The 19,696-nt window shown below is 42.0% G+C and overlaps 2 protein-coding genes across 14 annotated transcripts in view; one reads left to right on the top strand and one right to left on the bottom strand.

Annotated features, from left to right (window-relative positions):
* The window catches only part of GMPR (guanosine monophosphate reductase), a 36,659-nt gene extending 35,039 nt beyond the window's left edge, over nt 1-1,620 (top strand). The window contains exon 9 of the mRNA XM_016119791.2: nt 1,126-1,620. Within this exon, the coding sequence (XP_015975277.1) occupies nt 1,126-1,306 (181 nt within the window). The 3' untranslated portion in view covers nt 1,307-1,620. The remainder of the gene's footprint in view (nt 1-1,125) is intronic.
* A 2,952-nt stretch (nt 1,621-4,572) lies between these two features.
* The window catches only part of ATXN1 (ataxin 1), a 364,038-nt gene continuing 348,914 nt past the window's right edge, over nt 4,573-19,696 (bottom strand). For all 13 annotated transcript variants that reach the window (XM_036236902.1, XM_036236901.1, XM_036236908.1 and 10 more), the window contains one exon: nt 4,573-12,318. In XM_036236902.1, coding sequence (XP_036092795.1) covers nt 11,788-12,318 — 531 coding nt within the window. In that variant the 3' untranslated portion in view covers nt 4,573-11,787. The remainder of the gene's footprint in view (nt 12,319-19,696) is intronic.

Here is a 19,696-nt window from a genome sequence, read left to right as displayed (position 1 = left end):
AATACCCTTTTGAAATTCTAGGTTTCTAATCAAAAAATGCCATTTTCCAGTTGAAGAGACCAACTAGAGAAAGTTCCAGAATTTGGTTGTTAGTTTCCAGATTTTCTGGCCCTGAGATGAGGGCTAGAATTTTACATAGATTCTTGTGTAGTCCTTTCAAAAGCAAGTCTGGACTGTATCTCCCTTTTCAGTAAGGGGACCTGACATGTAGAATCAGTGTTACTTGATGGCCTCGTGAAGACTGGGACAGTGGCTCAGCAAGGACAGTTAGACATTGCTTAGTGTTTGTGCCACATGCCAGACCTTCTGCATTTCTAACTATTCCTCTGAAAACGAACGATGCTAACCAAAGCCCGGATGCCTCTGGTGGCAAGAACTTCCTAGTGCTGCTACTCTGGTTCCCGGACAGTAGGTGTAAATGACGCGCAGGGAGTGAGCTGCGGGGGACATGCCCAGCAAAGGGCTCCCCAGAAAGAAAGGCCCTCAGAGGGGGGACGCTGTATCTTGCTGGCAGAAGTTCCCGCGTCACCTGGTAGAGGTAGAGGTGTTCATTTTATGGGTCATCCTCCTCTTCCTCTTGATTGTCCCCTTTGAAGACACTCAGTGTTGGATCAGAGAGCTGGCATGCAGAAGGGCGAAGCTCCAGGCCTTTTCTGTTGTCGATCGGGGAGGGCAAGTAGAAGGAGTGGTGGCAGGGGTTGTTCACTACTAACCCTCCAGGTCTGTTCTCCTTTCCCTTGGGCATTTTGGCTCTGGGTCAGTTGGAGGTTGGTGTGCAGATTAGGTGGGGTAGAAAAGTGGAGTTGGTGTCTGTTAGGGGCAGAGCGGAGGCATGCTGCTGAAATGTCATTGTGCAGGATGGTACAGGTCTGTGACTTCCTCCAGTGATGCTGACAAAGACTTTCCTTTTCCTGGTGCTCTGAGTGGCCAGAAGTGAGGTCATGCATTTTGGATGGGAGGAACGCATTCATCTGAGATGCTGGTGTGATCAGCTTGGCATTTGTAGCAGCGTGGGAGTGGGGTCAGGGTGGAGGCTGCTTAAGGTGCTAAAGCTGGGGATAATTCTGGCTGGGTCTTTAAGGAAAAAGAACCAGGTTGAAGAAACACTTTTCCTTTTCCTCCCAGAGCCTCCGAGGGCAAGACCGTGGAAGTGCCTTACAAAGGGGATGTAGAAAACACAATTCTGGATATTCTCGGGGGACTGAGGTCTACCTGTACCTATGTGGGGGCCGCCAAGCTCAAAGAGCTCAGCAAGAGGACGACGTTCATCCGAGTGACCCAGCAGCACAACACTGTATTCAGCTAACCTTGCAGATGAAGTGATGGCCCTGCTCATGGAAGCTTCCTCACACAGCTGCTTTCATCTCCTTCCTTCTGTCACATCAGAGCTTCCGGCTACTCCTGAATGGTGGAATGCTGCCTCCTCCTGCTGCCTGCAGGCTTTAGGGCTCCCCTAGTGCCTTTCGGGGGCCCGGAAGCAGGGCACTTAGAGGGTCAATGGTCAGAGCCCAGCTGCCCGGAACTCATAACCTCATTGTTAAAACTAACACTTGCACCTTTTTCTTTCTTTTTTTTAAAAAGAAAATGGTTTCACTTTAATATAATGCTGTTATCTTAAGACTTGCTTGAGTGCTGGAGTTTGCATTTCCAGGAACCAAGTTGTAGGGGAAGCTGAGGAGTTCCCACCTCCTTCCCAGACGTGCTAGTGGCAAGCCATTCTTGGCTCTAAGTCAAAGAAGGCATCTTGGGTTGGGAGGGGAGGGGACGTAAGGGGAGGGGAGGGATGGAGTGACAGGCCACAGTCAGAGTAACTGGCATCCCCTTCCTCCAGCTTCTGTTTGCTGGAAAAGAACAAAAGCAATTGACCGTACAAACTTGAAGAATTGATTTCCTGCAGACACAAGGTGCGGTGACGTGTTTCCACCGTCTTTGTTACACAGGCCTTTTGGGAACACGCCATCTGCCACTACCAGTTTGGCGCTCCTGGGAAGCTGTCCCGGTCCTTGTCCTGGTTTTTCATTTAGTTTTGTTTCCTCGATCTCTTCCCCTTCCCTTCTCAGTCCCAGCTGGTCAGGTTGGCCGCTCAAAGAGATTATGCATTATTTGGAAATTCCATAGGCTGTTTTATTGAAAGGTTATCCACCAAAAAATAAGCAGGTAGAATCCCACTGGGAAACAACACAAAACAGCAAAAACCTTGACCAGTGGCTTCCTAAGAGACATTGGTTTAAAATGTGAGTTAGACCTGTTCCCGCGTCATGGCGATTAATGCTTCGAAGGAAGAACCACATGGTGCTCTCCTGTATAATAATGGTCAGCTCATCAACTGGTTGGTTTTTTTCCTTGGAGAAGGTCCCATAGCCTTGGCAGGAAGGAGTACAGCAGTCGACCATGGCACTGGTTTAAATAATGAACATGGATGAATCAATGATGCCGGCCACTTTTGGAAGCACTGCTTGAGTAATAGGACTGGAAAGTGTATGCAGACCAGGATGTTTTCCTGTATTTACTTATAAAGCTTAAAGAAGCTGACATAGAATTAGATTTCCTTTCAAAAGGCAGGTGATGGCCCTGGAGTAGGGAAGGGCTACACGGTCCTACTGTTTGAGGGCAAATTAATGGCCTGATGTCCATGGTGACTGACACCAAATGAAGACTCCAACCAAACTTTCACACTCTGGAAATTGGAGGTCCATTTTCAGTCTTAGAAGTCTACAGCTGAAGATCCAGCAATTTTAACTAGGTTGTAGTATCTTTCCCCTCACATCCATTAAGAATAATTCTTATAGAAATATGAATGATTACACCTGTGAGATACGAGGGTCAAGAGGATAGTTAACACAGAGCAGGATGTGAGCTGTACTGGACACACCCCACCTTTTCTGTTTGCTGCCTGTGTGAGGTGTGAGCCCCATGTTTGTGTGGAAAATAGGGTTGACACTCAAGCCCTTAAGTTTTTTAGTTTTAAGAGGATTTCTTTTCTTTCTTTTTTTTTTTTTTAATTGCAAAATAAGAGGGAGAGAAGGACCTAAAGAAATCCACTTAAAATGTACCAGCAGTCAGTAGTAAGGGACTATTACCAAGGTTCCCTGGCTGGGCTCCTGAGCGGTCAAGGAGAAGGCTCCCGTCAGCCCAGTATGGCCTTTGGGCAGCCCTCTGCAATGACGTCTTCCTGTGTTGTCTTGTGCAAAGGCTTTGCCGACTAGTTCTTTGTTTCCACAAACTGAAGGCAGGTCCCTCGCTTATCCAGTTTTTAGGAGTGAAACCTGAGTTATTGAAAAAGCCATAAACTTGTCAGGATCAATTCGAAGCAAAGTCTTCACAAAAAAGCAGCACTTCTAAGGCTTCGTCAGCCCTTTTCCATGGCCAATTCATCTCTGTCTCCAGTAGGAATAGACTGGGGAGCGCCCACACTGGAGCAGCCCTCAGACCAGGTGTCATGCAGGACACACAGATCAAAGCGCAGCCCTGCTACCACTTTGCAGGCCCGCCCACGAAGCAGTGGATGGGAAGGAGAGCCAGTGACCTAACTGTGGTTCATCTCGGGCCCCTATTGCAGCATGTGAAGCAAAGGGGTTTCCTAATCAATGTGACCAGTTGAGGTAAGTCTCAGCAGCCATTGGACCCCAAACTTGTCAGAATCATTAGCATCTCATAGTGAAATGGGAAGGCAGCAGATTCAGACTGCTGCCCCAGACTTGCCCCCAGCACGCAGCATGTCCAGCCAGACTGCTCTGGAAGAGGAGGGGACATGACAGCTCTTCCTGTTTGGGCTACAGAGCTCACCTCACCACTGCTGGTTAGTGCATGTTCATTCACACACCAATATTCACAAGGTGTCAAGGCCTCAACTCTGAGAGGGGAGTCCTGGTGAGATGTCCTTAGACACCTGACAAGGAAGACAGTAAAAGGAAAGGAGTCACCTGTTCCTCCCTGGGGTTAAGTGAACTCCAGAGAGTCCTATTCTGCCTATGCAGGACCTGACAGCTGCAAGGACTTGAGAGCCACACACGTGATGGGAGTAGGGGAGGTCACTGAAAGTCATGAGCCCTTGAATAATTTCTGGGGCAACTACTACGTCACATCTTTCTGAGATGGCACACTGCAAACTTGGGGTGCAGTACTCTTGAGACAAACAGGCCCTTCTGCATGCTAGGTGATTCCCTGCTTGTTGAGTTTTAAATAGGCACGAACTACAGGAGAACTTTCTACCTTCAGACCACTTACAGGTTTGCAGCAAACTTGTATAGAATGTATCGATAATGCTACATAGGCCAACAAAGCTGCCAAATTTTGTTTAGAAATGAATATATCTTGTGAACAGTGATGTTCAGATAGGAGAAATAGACACAAACTGAACAAGGAAAGACATCAAATATTGAAATGTGCCTTTTACCTCAGAACCTCATCATGACCTTCCCTCTCCCCCCAAAAAATTAGTAAAAGGCAATGCTTTGTTACTCTCCCCTCACCCCAAACCTGCCCAGTGATCACAATGGGGGTAAATGAGAAATTCCCACCATTTTCTCGGTCTCGTCTTTCTTCGGGGACCTGACACAAGGCAAGGACACATTTGCAATTGGCACTGTTATTTTATTAGTACGAGTATACTGAAACAATAAACTTGTACTGGTATACAGACAATTTATTTAAAACAATTTTGTTCAAATTTTGAATCAAACATTGTTTTATTATAATAATGAAATAATTTCTACCTAGAAAACCTGCAAGCACCATCAAAGAAAGGGACCATAAAATTCAATAAACAGACTCGAGTGTATCCTACAAATAGACACACCACGATTAGAAAATAGAATATGAATTCTTCCATTTTTTTTTAATATTTGTTTTAAAAAAGCTAGTGCAAGTACAATATTTTACACTGGAATTACAGAGAGTATGCACGCATATGGAAAAAAGTTCTCCTGTCACAATAAAAGCTCTTAACTATGTAGGAACTTAATATTTTCTTTTTGATAAGGTGCAAAACATCACCCCTTCCCTAGTTCTCCTCTGTACTGGCCATGTCATTCTGATCGTGCCCTCAGTTCTGGTGTCTCTTTTCCCTTGGCCGGTGGGAGGCATACAATTGGAAGTTTGGTGGGTCATGAACTGACATTACAACATCCATGGGTACGAATCTCAGAGATGGCTCTGGGGCCAAGATCCCACTGGCTAGGAATGAGGACTCTGTCAACTACAAGCCACCATGAATACTAGCAGGGCTCTATTGGAACCTCCCTTCAGCTGACACTAATTTGGGTTTACAGGTGAGCAGTGATGCCTGGGGAGGAAGACACCTCCCCAGAAGGCCAAAAGGGCAGTATCCGCAGAACCGAATGCACAGGTATCTAGGTCAATGCTCACTGGCTAAAGACTTTACCCTGGACCAGGTAATGAGAGCAGGTAGCTCCTGTGAGAGCCAGACGAAACCCACACACCCGGCTTCTTGGTAACTGCTCTTCGCGGATGACAGCTCTAAGCTAGTGTCACTTCAGACCTGGGATTCCGGAGGACAGTATACTATCTCAGCAAAGATTACTGTAAACAGCGCTTCCAACGAGGCCTTTGGACTGGCCATGGAAAAGGAGACAGGCTCAGTGGCCACCCAGACAGCAAATGAACAAACTAAAGGGAAAGAAAACTTGGGCGAAGTCTCCAATTATCAGCAGTGGAAGACTTGAGTCCTTTCAGATAAGAAAAGTTACGGAAATTCTTAGAGACTTATTGTATAGATACTACATATTGGCCAAATGCACTTAATTTTAATACAGCTGAACAGTCTGTATGCAAGTCGAGAGGACACGAAAAACCGTAGCCGCTGTTCCCTTCCGCCATCGTACAGGTGAATGTCAGCTACCAGAAACATTGCATTTAACGGGAAGGGAGAAGCTGAGATTCTGAATTAAAGAACTGTAAGTGGGTTTGCTCAGTATCTCACGGCTGTCCAGTATCAGCTGTCTGGCTTGATTTTTGGACAGAACACGACTCTTCTGAGAAGTTGCCCCACATTTATTTCGGCCTCGATATCAAAGAAAAAATTAAAATAAAAGTAAAGTAAAATGAGGCATTTAAATTGAAACTCATGTTTTATCCCCCACCCCATTTAAATGAGGTGTGAGGGGAAAGAAGGCTGAACATTATTTTTTTTTGTCCTTGTAATGAGTCCTGTTTTATTGGTAGCTAGGATCCCTTGTTACAAACACTTCTTGTTCAAGATTATATTCTTTGGGTTTATTGGAACAGGAAGTGCTGAAAATGTCAAACATCATCTCTGAAGAAAAAGGAGTTGCAATGGCTTAAAAGTTTAAACTAAGAAGGGAGCTCAGAGAAGTATTTCAGCATAGGAATGAACAGTATTCTCAAAATGCAGAATACAGAGTTTCCCTCCCTCAGAAGAGGGCTCTATGTAACAAAAACATAAAGGAAGCATAGGTATAGTTTAAGAGCCTTTTACGTAGTAATTCTTCCAGGCCATAACCATACAAATCTCATCGTTTAGACATGACAAATTTCTATATACATAAAAACATGTAACTTTCAACCTTTATGCTTTTTTTTTTTTTTACAAACAAGGTATGAAACTCATTGTTTCAACAGATCCATATCTTTCAAACACTGAATGAATCATCTCGACATTCATTTTTCTTTTGTGCAATTTTTTTAAAACATTACCTGTACTCCTCAAAGTGAGTGCTTCAAAAAATTTTTTTCTTCAGCTTCTCAAATTAGGTGTACATTTTTTTTTTTTTTAAAGAAAATTCCAACAAGGTCTAGTGCTACAAGAAAAGATCCTATCAGTAAGGTAACATATTTGAAGCGAGGTCATCTATGTAGAAGAAATCTCGGCTCCAGAGTAGAGGTGTGCAAATTGTTTGGAGTTTCCCGATCAACAGAAACACAACACTGTCCATAGAAAAGAGAGGAAACCAACCCAACACAATAGCATATGCATGTGCTTTATAAAAAGTATATTCTCTGTATCTTTATTACTTGATGTTGTTTTAAATTCTCTATTTCAGAAATTCTGGGTTGAAAACACAAAAGTGGAAGCAAAGGCCTCTACTCCACTTTAAAAAATAAAAAAAAGCAAAATTCCCTTTTCTTTCATATCGCCACCGAAGAGGCTAGATTGGGCCATGGAGACTGCTGGCCCTTTTTTTCACCTGGAATCATCACAGATGACTAGGAAATAGGAAGTGCAAAGGGTTTTAGGAGAGAACAGGCCACAGCTTGTTGAGCTGTTTGCGGTTCATGACACAGTAGCCATGACAACTAAATACAGCTCAAAGAGCCTGGCCTTCCGTCCCAAGTGCTCTGCTTCTTCACCCAAATCTGAAATAGCATGGCATTAGTGTCTTCAAAAGCATTTGAGATTTTTCTATGAAAGAAATAGGTTTCCTTAGTAGTCACAGATGTTAAAGGGCATTGTCAGTTGTTTCCTTAAGAAACAAACAAACAAAAAATTCCAAAGCTACAACAACAAAAATAAATTTTGGCAACATATTTCAGTAAAGATCAAACTATGTGCAAAGAGTGGATTTTTATGATTACTAGGAGCTACTGTTCGTCGTGAACATGCAGCATTATATTGCAATCTATGCAGTATCTAAGGAGTAATCCACAAGATGCAGGAAATCCAAACATTCCTTGAAGTTGTACAACCCTACTCCAGAGCAGTCAAAGTGCTGCTTCTGAACGCATCAGTGTACCACACACACGCCAGCCCCGTCCCTGAGTAAGAGGTGTGAAAGTTTCCGCAGAGTTCCTTGTAGGGGAGCAGGAAGATGCTGCCACTTCCTGGCGGGGGAAAAAACCCAACACACTCACCTAACGGAAAACACATAGGGTCACAAATTCAACGTTAGAAATGAGATCGACAACAGCAACAACGATAAAAAAATCAAATCATCCCAAAGCAAACTGGGCGAGTTGGGGGAAAACAAAAAATTGACCGACGTAGAAAATTATCCTGAAAGTCCAAATGAAAATGCAATTTGAATTTCCATTTTAAAAGATTTGAGGTAAGTGGCACCCATCTCTTTATCTCCCCACCCCACCCCCAAAGTGGCCCAGACAAACTGAAATAATTCTTAAGTTAAACATTCTAAGGAACAGTCATTTTATATATTTAGAAATCCCTATAAAGAGAGGTTCTTGTTTGTTGGTTTCTTATTATTTATTTATTTTTCTTTTCACCCTGACTAATTTCTTGGTGATTGTGTTCCATTGTAAACGTAAAAGGCCTGCTGTTATTAGTTTTAAAATGGAAAACAGGAAAGAAAGAACTAAAGACAGCTGTCAGTAAATATTGCAAAGTGGACATAGTACAGAGGCACATGGCTGATCCTCGTAAGCTGCAGGGCACCGAAGAATTTCTATGCCTGTCATTGTTAGGTTTGCTACACAGGAGCGGTGACAAAGGCTGCTCTGGGAGCCTCGGGCTCGCCAATGTCTGCAAACAAGAGGAAGTTCCCTGTCCCCTGGATGTTCTTCCTATTTGAAGAGAAAGCTGCCACAGAGGAGTGGTGACCAGTGTTCGCAGGTGGCCCCCTCCGCAGCCACTGGCTGGCACGCTCAGAGTACAAGCACACACCGGGCCACACTTCCTGCCCAGGCTCAGAGGCACAGCTCAGAGTCTCAAGGACACAGACCTGAGGAGGGGCCTGCACACTTGCAGACAAGAGCGTGGAAAATGGGTTGATCCTGGCTATGTTGCTTCAGAGTGTACCTTAGAAATGACTCTGCCTCCTTCCTGTCCACATTCCACCGTCACTATTCCTTGTGGTGACAGGGGGAACTGCAGCTCGTCCCCTAGATCTCCTTTGCTTGCTCTTTCTGCAACATGGCGACCGACACCTGGGGCTCCTGAAGGCTCCCGCCCAGCACTCAGCATCCGCAGCAGGGGAGCTTGCAGCGGGAGGCTCTCCCATTCCTGGCTCCTTCCGTCCGAACAAGGAAAAAGCCGAAAGGGTGTGAGCTTTAACTAGAGCACACTGATTAGACTATTGGCACGGAAAATATTGCACATGCTAAAAAAGCAAGAGGATGAAATGGGACGACATTTAGAAAGAACCAATTCTCTTATAATTCCTATACCTGAAATATAAGCACGCAAATGATGATGATGTTCCTATTGCTCCAAATCATATATGTTTTCTCATTTTAGTGTTGGTGTTGTGGATCCAGTTAGTTTAATACTTGAAGTAAGCCAAAAGGTGGTGTGTGTTTTTCTGAGTCCACATGAGTGGCTGTAAATAGTGAGGACAAAGTCGATGTGGCAGCCCGGTATTCTTCTTACCAGCAAAGGTTATAAAACAAAAAGAAAAACAAAACCTAATAATTGCAAGTGCCCTGAGCAGAATACATGGAAGATTAAGCAAGTTCTCTGAACAGAAATGCTTTCTTTTTTTTTTTTTTTTTAAAAAAAAATACAGCACTAAATAAGCATTATGACTTTGAGAATGGGCTCACCCAGCTCTCTGCTAGCATGCTGAGAAGGTAATGAATTTTGAAGAAAGTCAAGGACTTGTTCTAGCTATTCTAAATCTATTCAAATGTTTTTGGTACATCCCAGAAAATGGTTAATAAAAATCATTAGTCCTATTGAGAACTAAGTGTGAAGGAATACTAGATAGCCAAAATGTGGGTTGTCATTAGAATTTCTTTTTAAATTTGTGAAATGGAAGAAGTACTATTTTCAGTGGTAGAAGAAAAATCAGATAAATATTTGTTCAGACTAGGTGCAGCCATTTCAAGTAAGAATATTTAAAAATTTTTCCCTACTTATAAAATTTTTTTTTTAAAGCACTTTAAGATGCAAACTCAAAATCACAAACAATATTTCAGATCTCTGGGAATGAAAGGTTTAAACTACGAAATACCCTTTCTGGGTTTGTACCAAACATTAAATCTTGATTTGATTTCAAATGGAAAAAAAAAGTTATTCTGAAAATAACATTAATAACAACAATAATAAAGTAATAGTTTTTTTTTTTTAAAAAAAAAACTTGCTCACATATACAAATGTCTTTATGGAAAACTCTCTCAATGAATCTGAAGAAAATTCTCAGAGTTGTCCTGCTAAGACCTGTTTTTTTGTGACAGATGCGGTAGAAAGACCAAAATTAATTTTGAAAGGAACATAACCTTATAAAACGGCCTAGGATTTAGGCAGGTTAGAAAGTAATTTTGCTACATTTATTTATGTTCGTTCAGTCCCCCAAACCTTTCCCACAATGTTATTGGATAAAAACTGCAGGAATATCACACAAATTATAAACTCAAGATGTGCAAATCGCAAGGTTCTTTAAAAGTTCATCTAAAAAAGGAAAACACTGGACAAAAATGAGTATTCTTTTTTTCCATCCCTTTTCTCTCAGTTTCTCTGCCAGCTCTGCATATGCCTTTAATTCTTTCTCAAACATCAAAGTGAAAAGTGCCTTCCTGTCAGGCTGTACTTGGTGGTCACTCATGGTCACATACTAGTTCATAATTCACATTCATCCTTTTAAACCACATTGAAACTTTCAATATCTTGAGGTGAGAAACTCTGCAGAGCTGAAATGTAGTTACAGTGTTGAAAAAAGAAAGCAACTTAGTTTTTTGTTTTTCTTCCCAAAGACTTTAAAGTGAGATACAGTACTTGTTGAATGATAGACCAAGATGCTTGGTAATAAAGTGTGAACAGCATTTTAAGTGCTTAGAGATAGTAATATATATGCTCATCTTCAAAATCTAATTCCTCACGTCGCACTGGAATCTGAAAAAAGTGGCACCCAAGTTGTCCATAGTCATGAACTATAAACAGTACTAGAGTTAAGAGACAAAAGATCTGCAAACCCAATGTGAAGAGCTTCTGCTGCTCTCTCAAGGGCAGTTTGCGTCTATTTCTTGGGAGCGAAGTCAATGCGATAACCTGATTGATATTCCTAACACTGCACAGAAACAAGACTGGGTGTTCACTCTCCCAGCCCCACTCGCCGCACCGCCCCCCGCGTGGAGCGTTGCGAGCAGGGGCCGCTATGCCCGCCAGGCACCCTGGAGACATCACTGCACTAGTGAAGCAGAAACGAAATCCCACGTGTGGCAGTTGCTCTTTAAAAAAAAAAAAAAAAAAATCAGTGCAGTCAGGCCCCATAGGGGGAAATATATATCTATATGATTAAAAGTTGCTTTTATTGTAAAATATGTTGGAGGAAAAAAATGTTCTTATACACGGTTAACTTTCCATCTGTTGTCTGTTGCCTTTCTAGGATGCCCTGTAGCTGGATTCCTGATATTTATTTCGCACGTGAGAACCTCCTGAGGACACGTCTCTGGACCTCCAGTCCCGTGCTGAGAGCAAGAGAAAGTGAGACAGAGGGAGGCAGAGAGAAAAAGCCCCTCACTCGCTGCAGCACCCCTGTAGCCCCACACGCACGCACCCTTGCAATTCCCTCCCCGCAGAACTTTCTCATCAAACTAGCTAGCAGAAGTCAGCGCCCAGTGGATGCTTCTGTGCTGCTAGAAAAGGCAGGCACTCTGAAGCCACATTCATTTCCACTAGGATGCCTGGTGCCTGGACTGGCCCGGCTCTGGCCCCTTGCCCGCCCACTGACAGACACTCGTGGAAAAAGCATATGCACCAGTCTCCTGCGCGACACCAGCTGTAACTCTAATGACAAGGTTATAACAGAAACCTAAAGGAAGAGGATAACATGTAAATACTGTGTTATTTAGCCTACAGTACAGTAATCTGGATACAAATGATAAGGGAGAGCCAAATTTCCTTTCCCCACACTGCCTCTACTTGCCTACATTAGACCGGCCTTCAATGCAAATCTTAACCTCCTGAGGAATTAGAGAAGGCTTAGGAAGAGTCAAGGGTGGCTCGTCTTCTGACTTCTCCAGTTTGCGGGTCTCCGGTGCCGACCACCTCCTCTTCCTTGTTGTTGTGGGCTTGCTGGGTTCTGTTTTGGTGAGCAAGGGCGTGGCAGGCAATCCTATTTTTTCTGGAAACTTCAGTTCGCCATTCTCAGAGAGCATCTGGGCACTTCCCTGATTGATTCCGTTTTCCTGCTCAGCATATCTGTGTCTACTGCCCGAGAGGATGTCTGTCTTTGAGGGCTTCAGCAGGACGCTGGCGGGATCCACGGGCTGGCCCTTTTTAACAGAGCCGTTCTTCAGGTTCTTGAGGGTCAGCGAGATGCAGACATCCCCAACGGAGAGTTTGGAACATGGCAAATCAAAGAGCTGGCTGGTTCTCTCTGGACAGCAGGATGACCAGCCCTGTCCAAACACAAAAAAAGGATACTCTACCAAAACTTCCACGCTGACCTGTGGAAACAGGAAGAGACAGGGAGAGGAAAGAGAGGGAAAACAAATGAAAACATTTTATTCTGGTTTTATTTCACCCATGCGTACAGAAGCTGAATGGAAAAAAAAAAAATAGGACTTAGTTCCAAAAACACACACAAATGAAGCTCTTAATTTTCTGCTGTACCTGTACTTACTATATACAGATGTTGGGCAGAAGCTGGGGGGAAAACTGCCCAGCATAAGAGTCCATTCAGTATTCAAATGATCAGTTTACTGAGTATCTACTCCATAGCTGGTCTCATTAAAACAAGTCAATCGACCCCCAAGGGTGACGGGGCATCTACTTAGTGCTCAGCACAGAGAAGGGCTTTGTGCGTGACTCATGCCCAAGATACGGTCTTGTGCTTTAACAGCTCCCTGGACAAATACACTTCCCGTGTTTGAAAGGGCTGACATGGATCAGAGTTATACTGTCTGTAAGCTCCACGAGGCAGGTACTAGGTATCTGGCACATGGTCGAAGCTTATTTTTTTTATCGGATAAATGAGTGTATACTCTAGGGACTTAAGGTGAGTAGAATCAGTGAATGCTGGAGTGAGCAAGGAGGGCTTTCCAAGGACCCTGAGGGAAGGGCAGGATTTCTCGAGAGGTTTAGGGGGAGGATATTGCTGGAAGAAGGTAAAAGGGACATACGGAGCTTGAGTACTTGGTCCAGCTACAGCATGAAGCCCCAGGCACTCAAGTCAATCTCTGCATTTGTCTGAAAAACAAATACTGAAACTGGGAGAAGCCTGGTATCCTTTCAATAGCTGTCATTTTCTCCATCCAGGTGCCATGATCTGTGCTAAGGAAATCAATTGAAAAAGTTAGTCCTGATCGCAAAGACGTTCACAATTAAGCGGGCAAAAAGGCACATGAACAATAACTGCCAATGTGGCGAGTAGGGGTATAATACTTCGTACGGTATTAAGTTGTAAGAGGGCAGAGGAGAGGCAGAGCCCCATTTGGAGAAGAGATAAGGAAGTCTTGAATGAGGATACGCTGTGCTCAGTATTAGAAAACAATGGGGTAAAAAGCAATGGAAGTGGAGTAGCCGTGTGATTGCATGGAAAAGATATCCTCAGAAATGATACGTGAATAAAGGCAATGAGATGGCGCAGAGAGATTTGCGAACTGTCCAGAAAAAGTCTTACTGTTGTCATTTAATTAGGTGGAAATGCACTTGAGGTTTTAATATTTTTTCATGGAAATTTAATTTCTTCAACTTTATGCTAGGTAGCAAAAAGAAAAAGAAAATAATGAAGTCATTTTAAAAAGTCAATTTTAGTAGAAGTAGTAGATTAGGTAATCTGGATCAACTCTCTTGCTGAGGACAGCGAAAAACTCTGAAAAACAAACAAACAAACAAACAAACAACACTCTAGACAAAATGTAAAAAATATTTCTTATGGCACTAGATGGAAGATAACATAGTAAAAAAAGAAATCCCTGGGTGAGGATCAGGAAAGGGTGATGGCCTGTAGTTCTTTGAGGGAACCTGCACATGCCCAAGTGGAGCCCTGAAAGCTGTTGTGAAACCAGCTGGGCTTTTGGTAATTTAAAGGGCATGAAGGTGGGGGGAGGGCATGGAATGGCCGTCAGGGTACACCACGGGAGGGCTGGTGCTCTCTAGCGAATCCACCCTTTTGGGCTGTTGATCCCAAAGTTCTCCAAAAGGTGGACCAGAAGTAGAAAGGCCCTCACAAGGTCTGAAGCTCAGATTTTAGTCATCTTAGTCCCTAAAATGAATTTAAGTCTTGAAATATTTCTATAATTTTTTAAATAAAAGACATTCAATTAAAAAGGGGTAGGTTCATGAGCAGACTAGATGACTTGAATAAAAACCAGAAACAACAGAAAATAGAAACAGACCCACATGGGTTTCTGATACAGTCATCAGATACGGACTTTAAAATGATTATGTTTACAATATTTAAGGAGATTAAAGACAAGCTTGAAGATTTTGGTAGAGAACTAGAATCTATTTTTAAAGGACTCTAGAAATTCTAGAAAAAAATATGTCTGCTAAAATAAAGAATGCAATGGATTTTCCAACAGAATGAATAAACATTGTTGAAATTAGTGAACTGCATTCTTTAATTAGAGCTTTAGAAGAAACTATATAGAATAAGAAGGCTAATACAGAAGAGAGGGTAAGAGACCTAGAAGACACATTGAGAAGATCTAACAGACACACAATTTGAATCCTGCAAGGAGGGGGAGAGAGACCATAGGGCAGAAGAAATACTTAAGGAGATAATGGCTAAAATTTTTCTGAAACTAATAAGAGACAATATAAGCCACAGATTCAAGAAGACCTAATCCCCAAGCAGGAAAAATAAAAAAAATGCTCATCTAGACAGGTCATAATTTAACTGCTATAAATCAAAGACAAGAAAAAAAAAATCTTAAAAGCACTCAGAAGGAAGTATACATTATCTCCAGATAAGCAACAATTAAACTCATAGTAGACTTCTCTATAAAAAGAATGGAAGCTCGAAGACAATGGAGTATCTTTAAAGTGCTAAAGAAAAAGAGCTGTCAACCAAGAATTCTATGTCAAGCAAAAAGATCCTTCAAGAATGAGGCAAGATAAAGACACCTTTCAGTCAAACAGTAATTGAGAGAATTCACCACCAACAGAACTACACTAAAGAAAATACTAAAGAATATTCTGTAGGTAGAGGAAAAATGAAATTAGATGGAAGTCTGCAGATGCAGAGAGGAAAGAAGAGCAATGAAAATGGCAGCTATAAGTGTAAATCAAAATAATATTGACTACATACAATATTAAAAATTTTCTGTTGAATTTTATACACAGGTACACACACAAACGCATAAATAATTAATATATCCCCCAAAACTTAAAAAGTAAATTTTGATGTAATTTACATAGATCGTGGCTTTCTCATTTAATCTACTTTATCTTTTTTGATAACTATAATTGGTCCAGTTCTAGACACACTTCTTGAATGATGTACTTTATTTGCTCCATGGAAGACATGTTTTTTTTTAAAGAAGGAACAACTACAGTGAATTTATATAAAAGCCTATTATTATAGTGTGTATGTGAACATAGACCCATATAAATATACATGTTATCTGGGGAAAATTTTCATCGTTCTGGACTATTTTAATAATGTAATGAGAGCTAAAATTTCTCGAGTGCCTACTATCTGTCAACATGCAGGCACAAACTTTACAAAAAGCATTTTGTTTAATGCTTACAATAAACTAGTGAAAAAAGCACTGCTGTTTTAATTTACAAATAAGAAACTATAGTTTCAGAGAGATTGAATCACTTGCCTAATGTCATAGCTATAAGATAGTGGAATTGAGATTTAATCCCAGTTTGGGCCTCCAAACCCATTTTCTTTTTCCTATGCTCCCGATCTCTGCCTCTGTGAATGAAGATATTAAAATATCACCAAAAGACATGATCTTGACATTCTCACTACCCTAACAGTGATGAATGTTACTTGGAATAAATAGGACCCAATGGCATGAGCTCATGGATTTGTTTCATGGTACAGAAAATTGTGAAATAGTGTCTGCTTTACATCTACTCTTACAATTCTAGTCTCCCCATGTAAGTATGTGGTGAGGCTGATATTCAATACAGAACTACATTTATATCACACACACATTTACATTTGCATGTACATATATACAATCATACTTATAAGTTACGGTATCAGATGGTGATGCCAAGTGGGAGAACCAACCTGGACCTGGCTCCATAAATCCTGTCCCAAATCTCCTAGGGCCATTAATATCACAAGCTGAGCAGAGGAACAAATCCTACATCCACTGGGGATTGTTTAGCTGTATTTTCAAGCCATAAAAACAAAGTCTTCAAGTGCAAATATCTCATAAGAATCTCTACCAGACTCACTGTTTGCTTATCCTTGCCTACCACCTGTCAGAGGTCATGTGATGTTCATAATACCAGAAGGCCCATTTGCAAACGCACTGGCCTCTTTTTTGGCTTTGCATGTTCCTACATAATTCCCTGATTTGGACAGTCTGTCTCCTTGCTGAAAGTCCAGCACCTACCAGTTTCTTGATGTGTAAGCCATATTGTATATACTCCTCAGAGCAGCCAATATTTCATGTTCTGGTAATAACATCTACTGTATACTCATACACAAATTTATCTGAAGACTTTTGCATCTTACCAGTATCTGCAGGCTCATTAAGAATAAACATCTTTGAGGCCTTTATAATAGGTAACATTACTGATTATCCCAAAGGCTATGATGTAAATGCATATGCTTCTCATTATATACAGCATAATGTTTTGGAGTGTTTTGAATGTCCTTCTTTACTCCTTCATCTCAAAACAGTAAAGACAGGTCCTAGAATGAACACCGTGAGGTGCTCTGTGGCTTGAGCAGCTTCCTAAAATTTCATGGAAGGAACATGATGAGGAGAGAGAATATTTAAAATATGCATTAAAAATAACTGATAATAATGGAATTTATTTTAACCTGGATAGGTTTGGGAAAATCTATTTCACTACTTCAAAGACTTGCCTTTGGTCCCTTCCTCCTGAATTCTGGCTTTGTCTCCTTCCAAAGGAGCTCTGCCATCCTGGGAAGAGATGCCACATGCGTCCTCATGTGTGTCTATGCAAATTAGGAGTGAAAGATTATTCAGGTCATCTGATCATTGTAAGCAAAGGACTGGATAGTGTAGGCCAAAAATTTTTTTCCTCCTCACGAGCTACTCTTGCTAATATTTATCCCTAGATATTTTCCTCCTCCATAAATATGTAGCCTGAATTATTTAGATAATATGCTTTTTGGGGGGTATGCATACATGTAAACTAAAATAAGTTTTTTCCCTTTCTTTAGTGAAAGTTAAACTTACTGCACATGTCTCACATAAGCACACTAAGGTATTCATAACAAATGTTTTTATTTCACAATTAGGTTTGTCAGAAGGACATAAACATCCTTAAAGGTTAACCGATCATTAACAGTTAATGAAGAAATAATGAGAGATTTTTCAGTGAGAACATATATGGTTAGGCTTGTGTGCTTGGAATTCTCTCAGAGAGGAGCCTTATCTACCTCAAAACATGCTGTCAATGCCGATGGGTACTGCTTTGGACATGAAACAGAGCTGGTGAGAGGTGATGACATGATGTTACTTTAAACTGGAGCACTGAGTCTGTGAAGTCCATGAATTCCCTGAATTTGAGAGCATGCAGGTCTCTCCTGTGGTGCCGAAACCTTCAAAATGTTATTGATCAGGTATTCTCACTCCAGGTTTTGCAGTGGTAATAAAGTTCGATAAGTAACCCTGAGTACCAACTAAATGTTACGAACTGCAGAAGAGTACCTATTGTTTAAAACCTGGTTCTTGACTCAATGGGGAGACAGAACATGCATGCAAAACAAGCAACTTCACAAGGGCATATTTGGATACTGGCCGCCATGTTATTTGATGATGTCCACTTGGATCTCTATTAGCAACTCAAATGTAACGTGTCCAGAATGGACCTGCTGGTACGCCCCTGACCACTGACGCCTCCTATGTTCTTATCATCTCCATGAGTAGCACCTCCATTCTTCCAGTGGTTTTGGCCAAGGGAACGGGAATCATATTTTACTTGGCTCTTTCTCATACCATACACACCAAATCACAAAGCAAAGCCTATCTGTTCTCTCTTCCAAATACATCCAGACTGAGACCATTTCTCATTGCCTCTACCACCACTGTCCTGGCCAATCCAGCTTCTCGCTGGGAGGAAAAATTGCCATGAACAAGTCCGGCGTGGTCTGCATGCTGCCCCCTACTCAGTGCACTGTAGTGACACTGGTCTCCTCCCTGGTCCTTTTGCTCCACTCACGCCTCTGGGTCTATGCCTCTGCTATTCCTGCGGCCTCCTTCCCTTCTCAGAGAGAGCTCCGCTGACCACCCTATTTAAAACAACACGCCCTCCCATTCACAGTTTCCCTACCCTCTCTATGCTGCTCTGTTGCTTCTCCATGCACCTATTATCTTTTGACGCATTATTTTTTTATTTATATATTTGTTTGTCTGTTTCGCCTCTTTCCCTGAACTCCCACAAGACTGTCTGCTCAAGAGGGCCGAGATATTGTCTGCTTTGCTCATCTTTCTATCCTCAGAGTCTAGGATACTTCTTGGCATGGAACAGGTGCTCAGTACAAATCTGAAAGAATAACTAGTCCCGTGTTTGCCTTCCATCTGTAAAAACACTGCATTGGTACAACTGGCCAACAAAGGTCAATGTTTAGATGCTGAGAGGCTCTGCCTGTCCTTGTTTCTTTTCACCAGCTAAGACTAAATTGGGTGTACAGTCCTCCCCAGGGAGAGAAGCAGCTTCTTCCCCGGGTCTGGGTCACCCCATACAGGCAGCTTCTTGGGCTGAGCCATAGCAGCCTCACTCAGATGCTGGGCTCATGATGACTTCATGGAATCATACTTCGGTTCCTTTCTCTCTACTCTTGAGGTTCCTTTTTGCTATTTCAGCTGTGCTAATAATCATTAATTCATTTTATAATCTCGTGGGGGGTCAGAAGGTCTCTGATTAAACCCCAATGAACATATATTCCTGAGGGCAGTGCCGTATAAAACCCCAGCATGTTACATAACTCCTGGCAGCTTAACAAAGCCCATTTTTGTATCCCATAAATATATCCTTTCCCAAATACTTTAAGCGGTCTGTAGGATGAAATGTGAGCATGAATAGTCTGTGTCCCTACATCAGCTTGAGGCCCCTCTGCCTTTCATCTCTGGATGCCTCGTAGCCAGTACTTCTCTTTTTAGGGGCAGATCACCTCTCATCCTCCTCTGCTGTTTCCTGCCCCGCACCTACTGCTGCAAACACACCCACTTGCTCACTACTGCTCCTGTGAGAAATGTGCCTACCCCTTCCTCTCCCAGTCCTCACCAAAACAACGCTTCTAAAATGATCACCTCCAACTACTATTCAGGGCGGAGGTACTGAGACAGTAAGGCAACATGTCTGGGCTGGTAATTATTTATTCAATGTCACTTTCTTGGTCTGGCTAATGAATGGCTTTTATGATCATTCTTGGCTCTACTGTGTGTAAGTTCAATAAAATTCTTTTAACTACTTTGTCAATAACTATTGTATCTAAACACTGTACACATATACACATATTTATGCTGTTTGATTGTATATTTCAATCTTAGATTGGTGCTATGTCTATACACACACATATGTACATATCAGCAAAAACAAGATATAAAGAAACAAAACGTCTGTTGTTTAAATTTGTCTCCCATTTCCTTAACAAGAATTCTTGTTTTCACAAATGTGAAGGGCATCTGTTTTACAAAACATTTTTGCTTGATACTATCC

The sequence above is a fragment of the Rousettus aegyptiacus genome, unplaced genomic scaffold, assembly GCF_014176215.1.
Source record: "Rousettus aegyptiacus isolate mRouAeg1 unplaced genomic scaffold, mRouAeg1.p scaffold_m13_p_1, whole genome shotgun sequence".
Classification (NCBI taxonomy): domain Eukaryota; kingdom Metazoa; phylum Chordata; class Mammalia; order Chiroptera; family Pteropodidae; genus Rousettus; species Rousettus aegyptiacus.
Note: the sequence above shows the minus strand (reverse complement) of the source record. Positions and strands in the feature narration are given on the sequence as shown.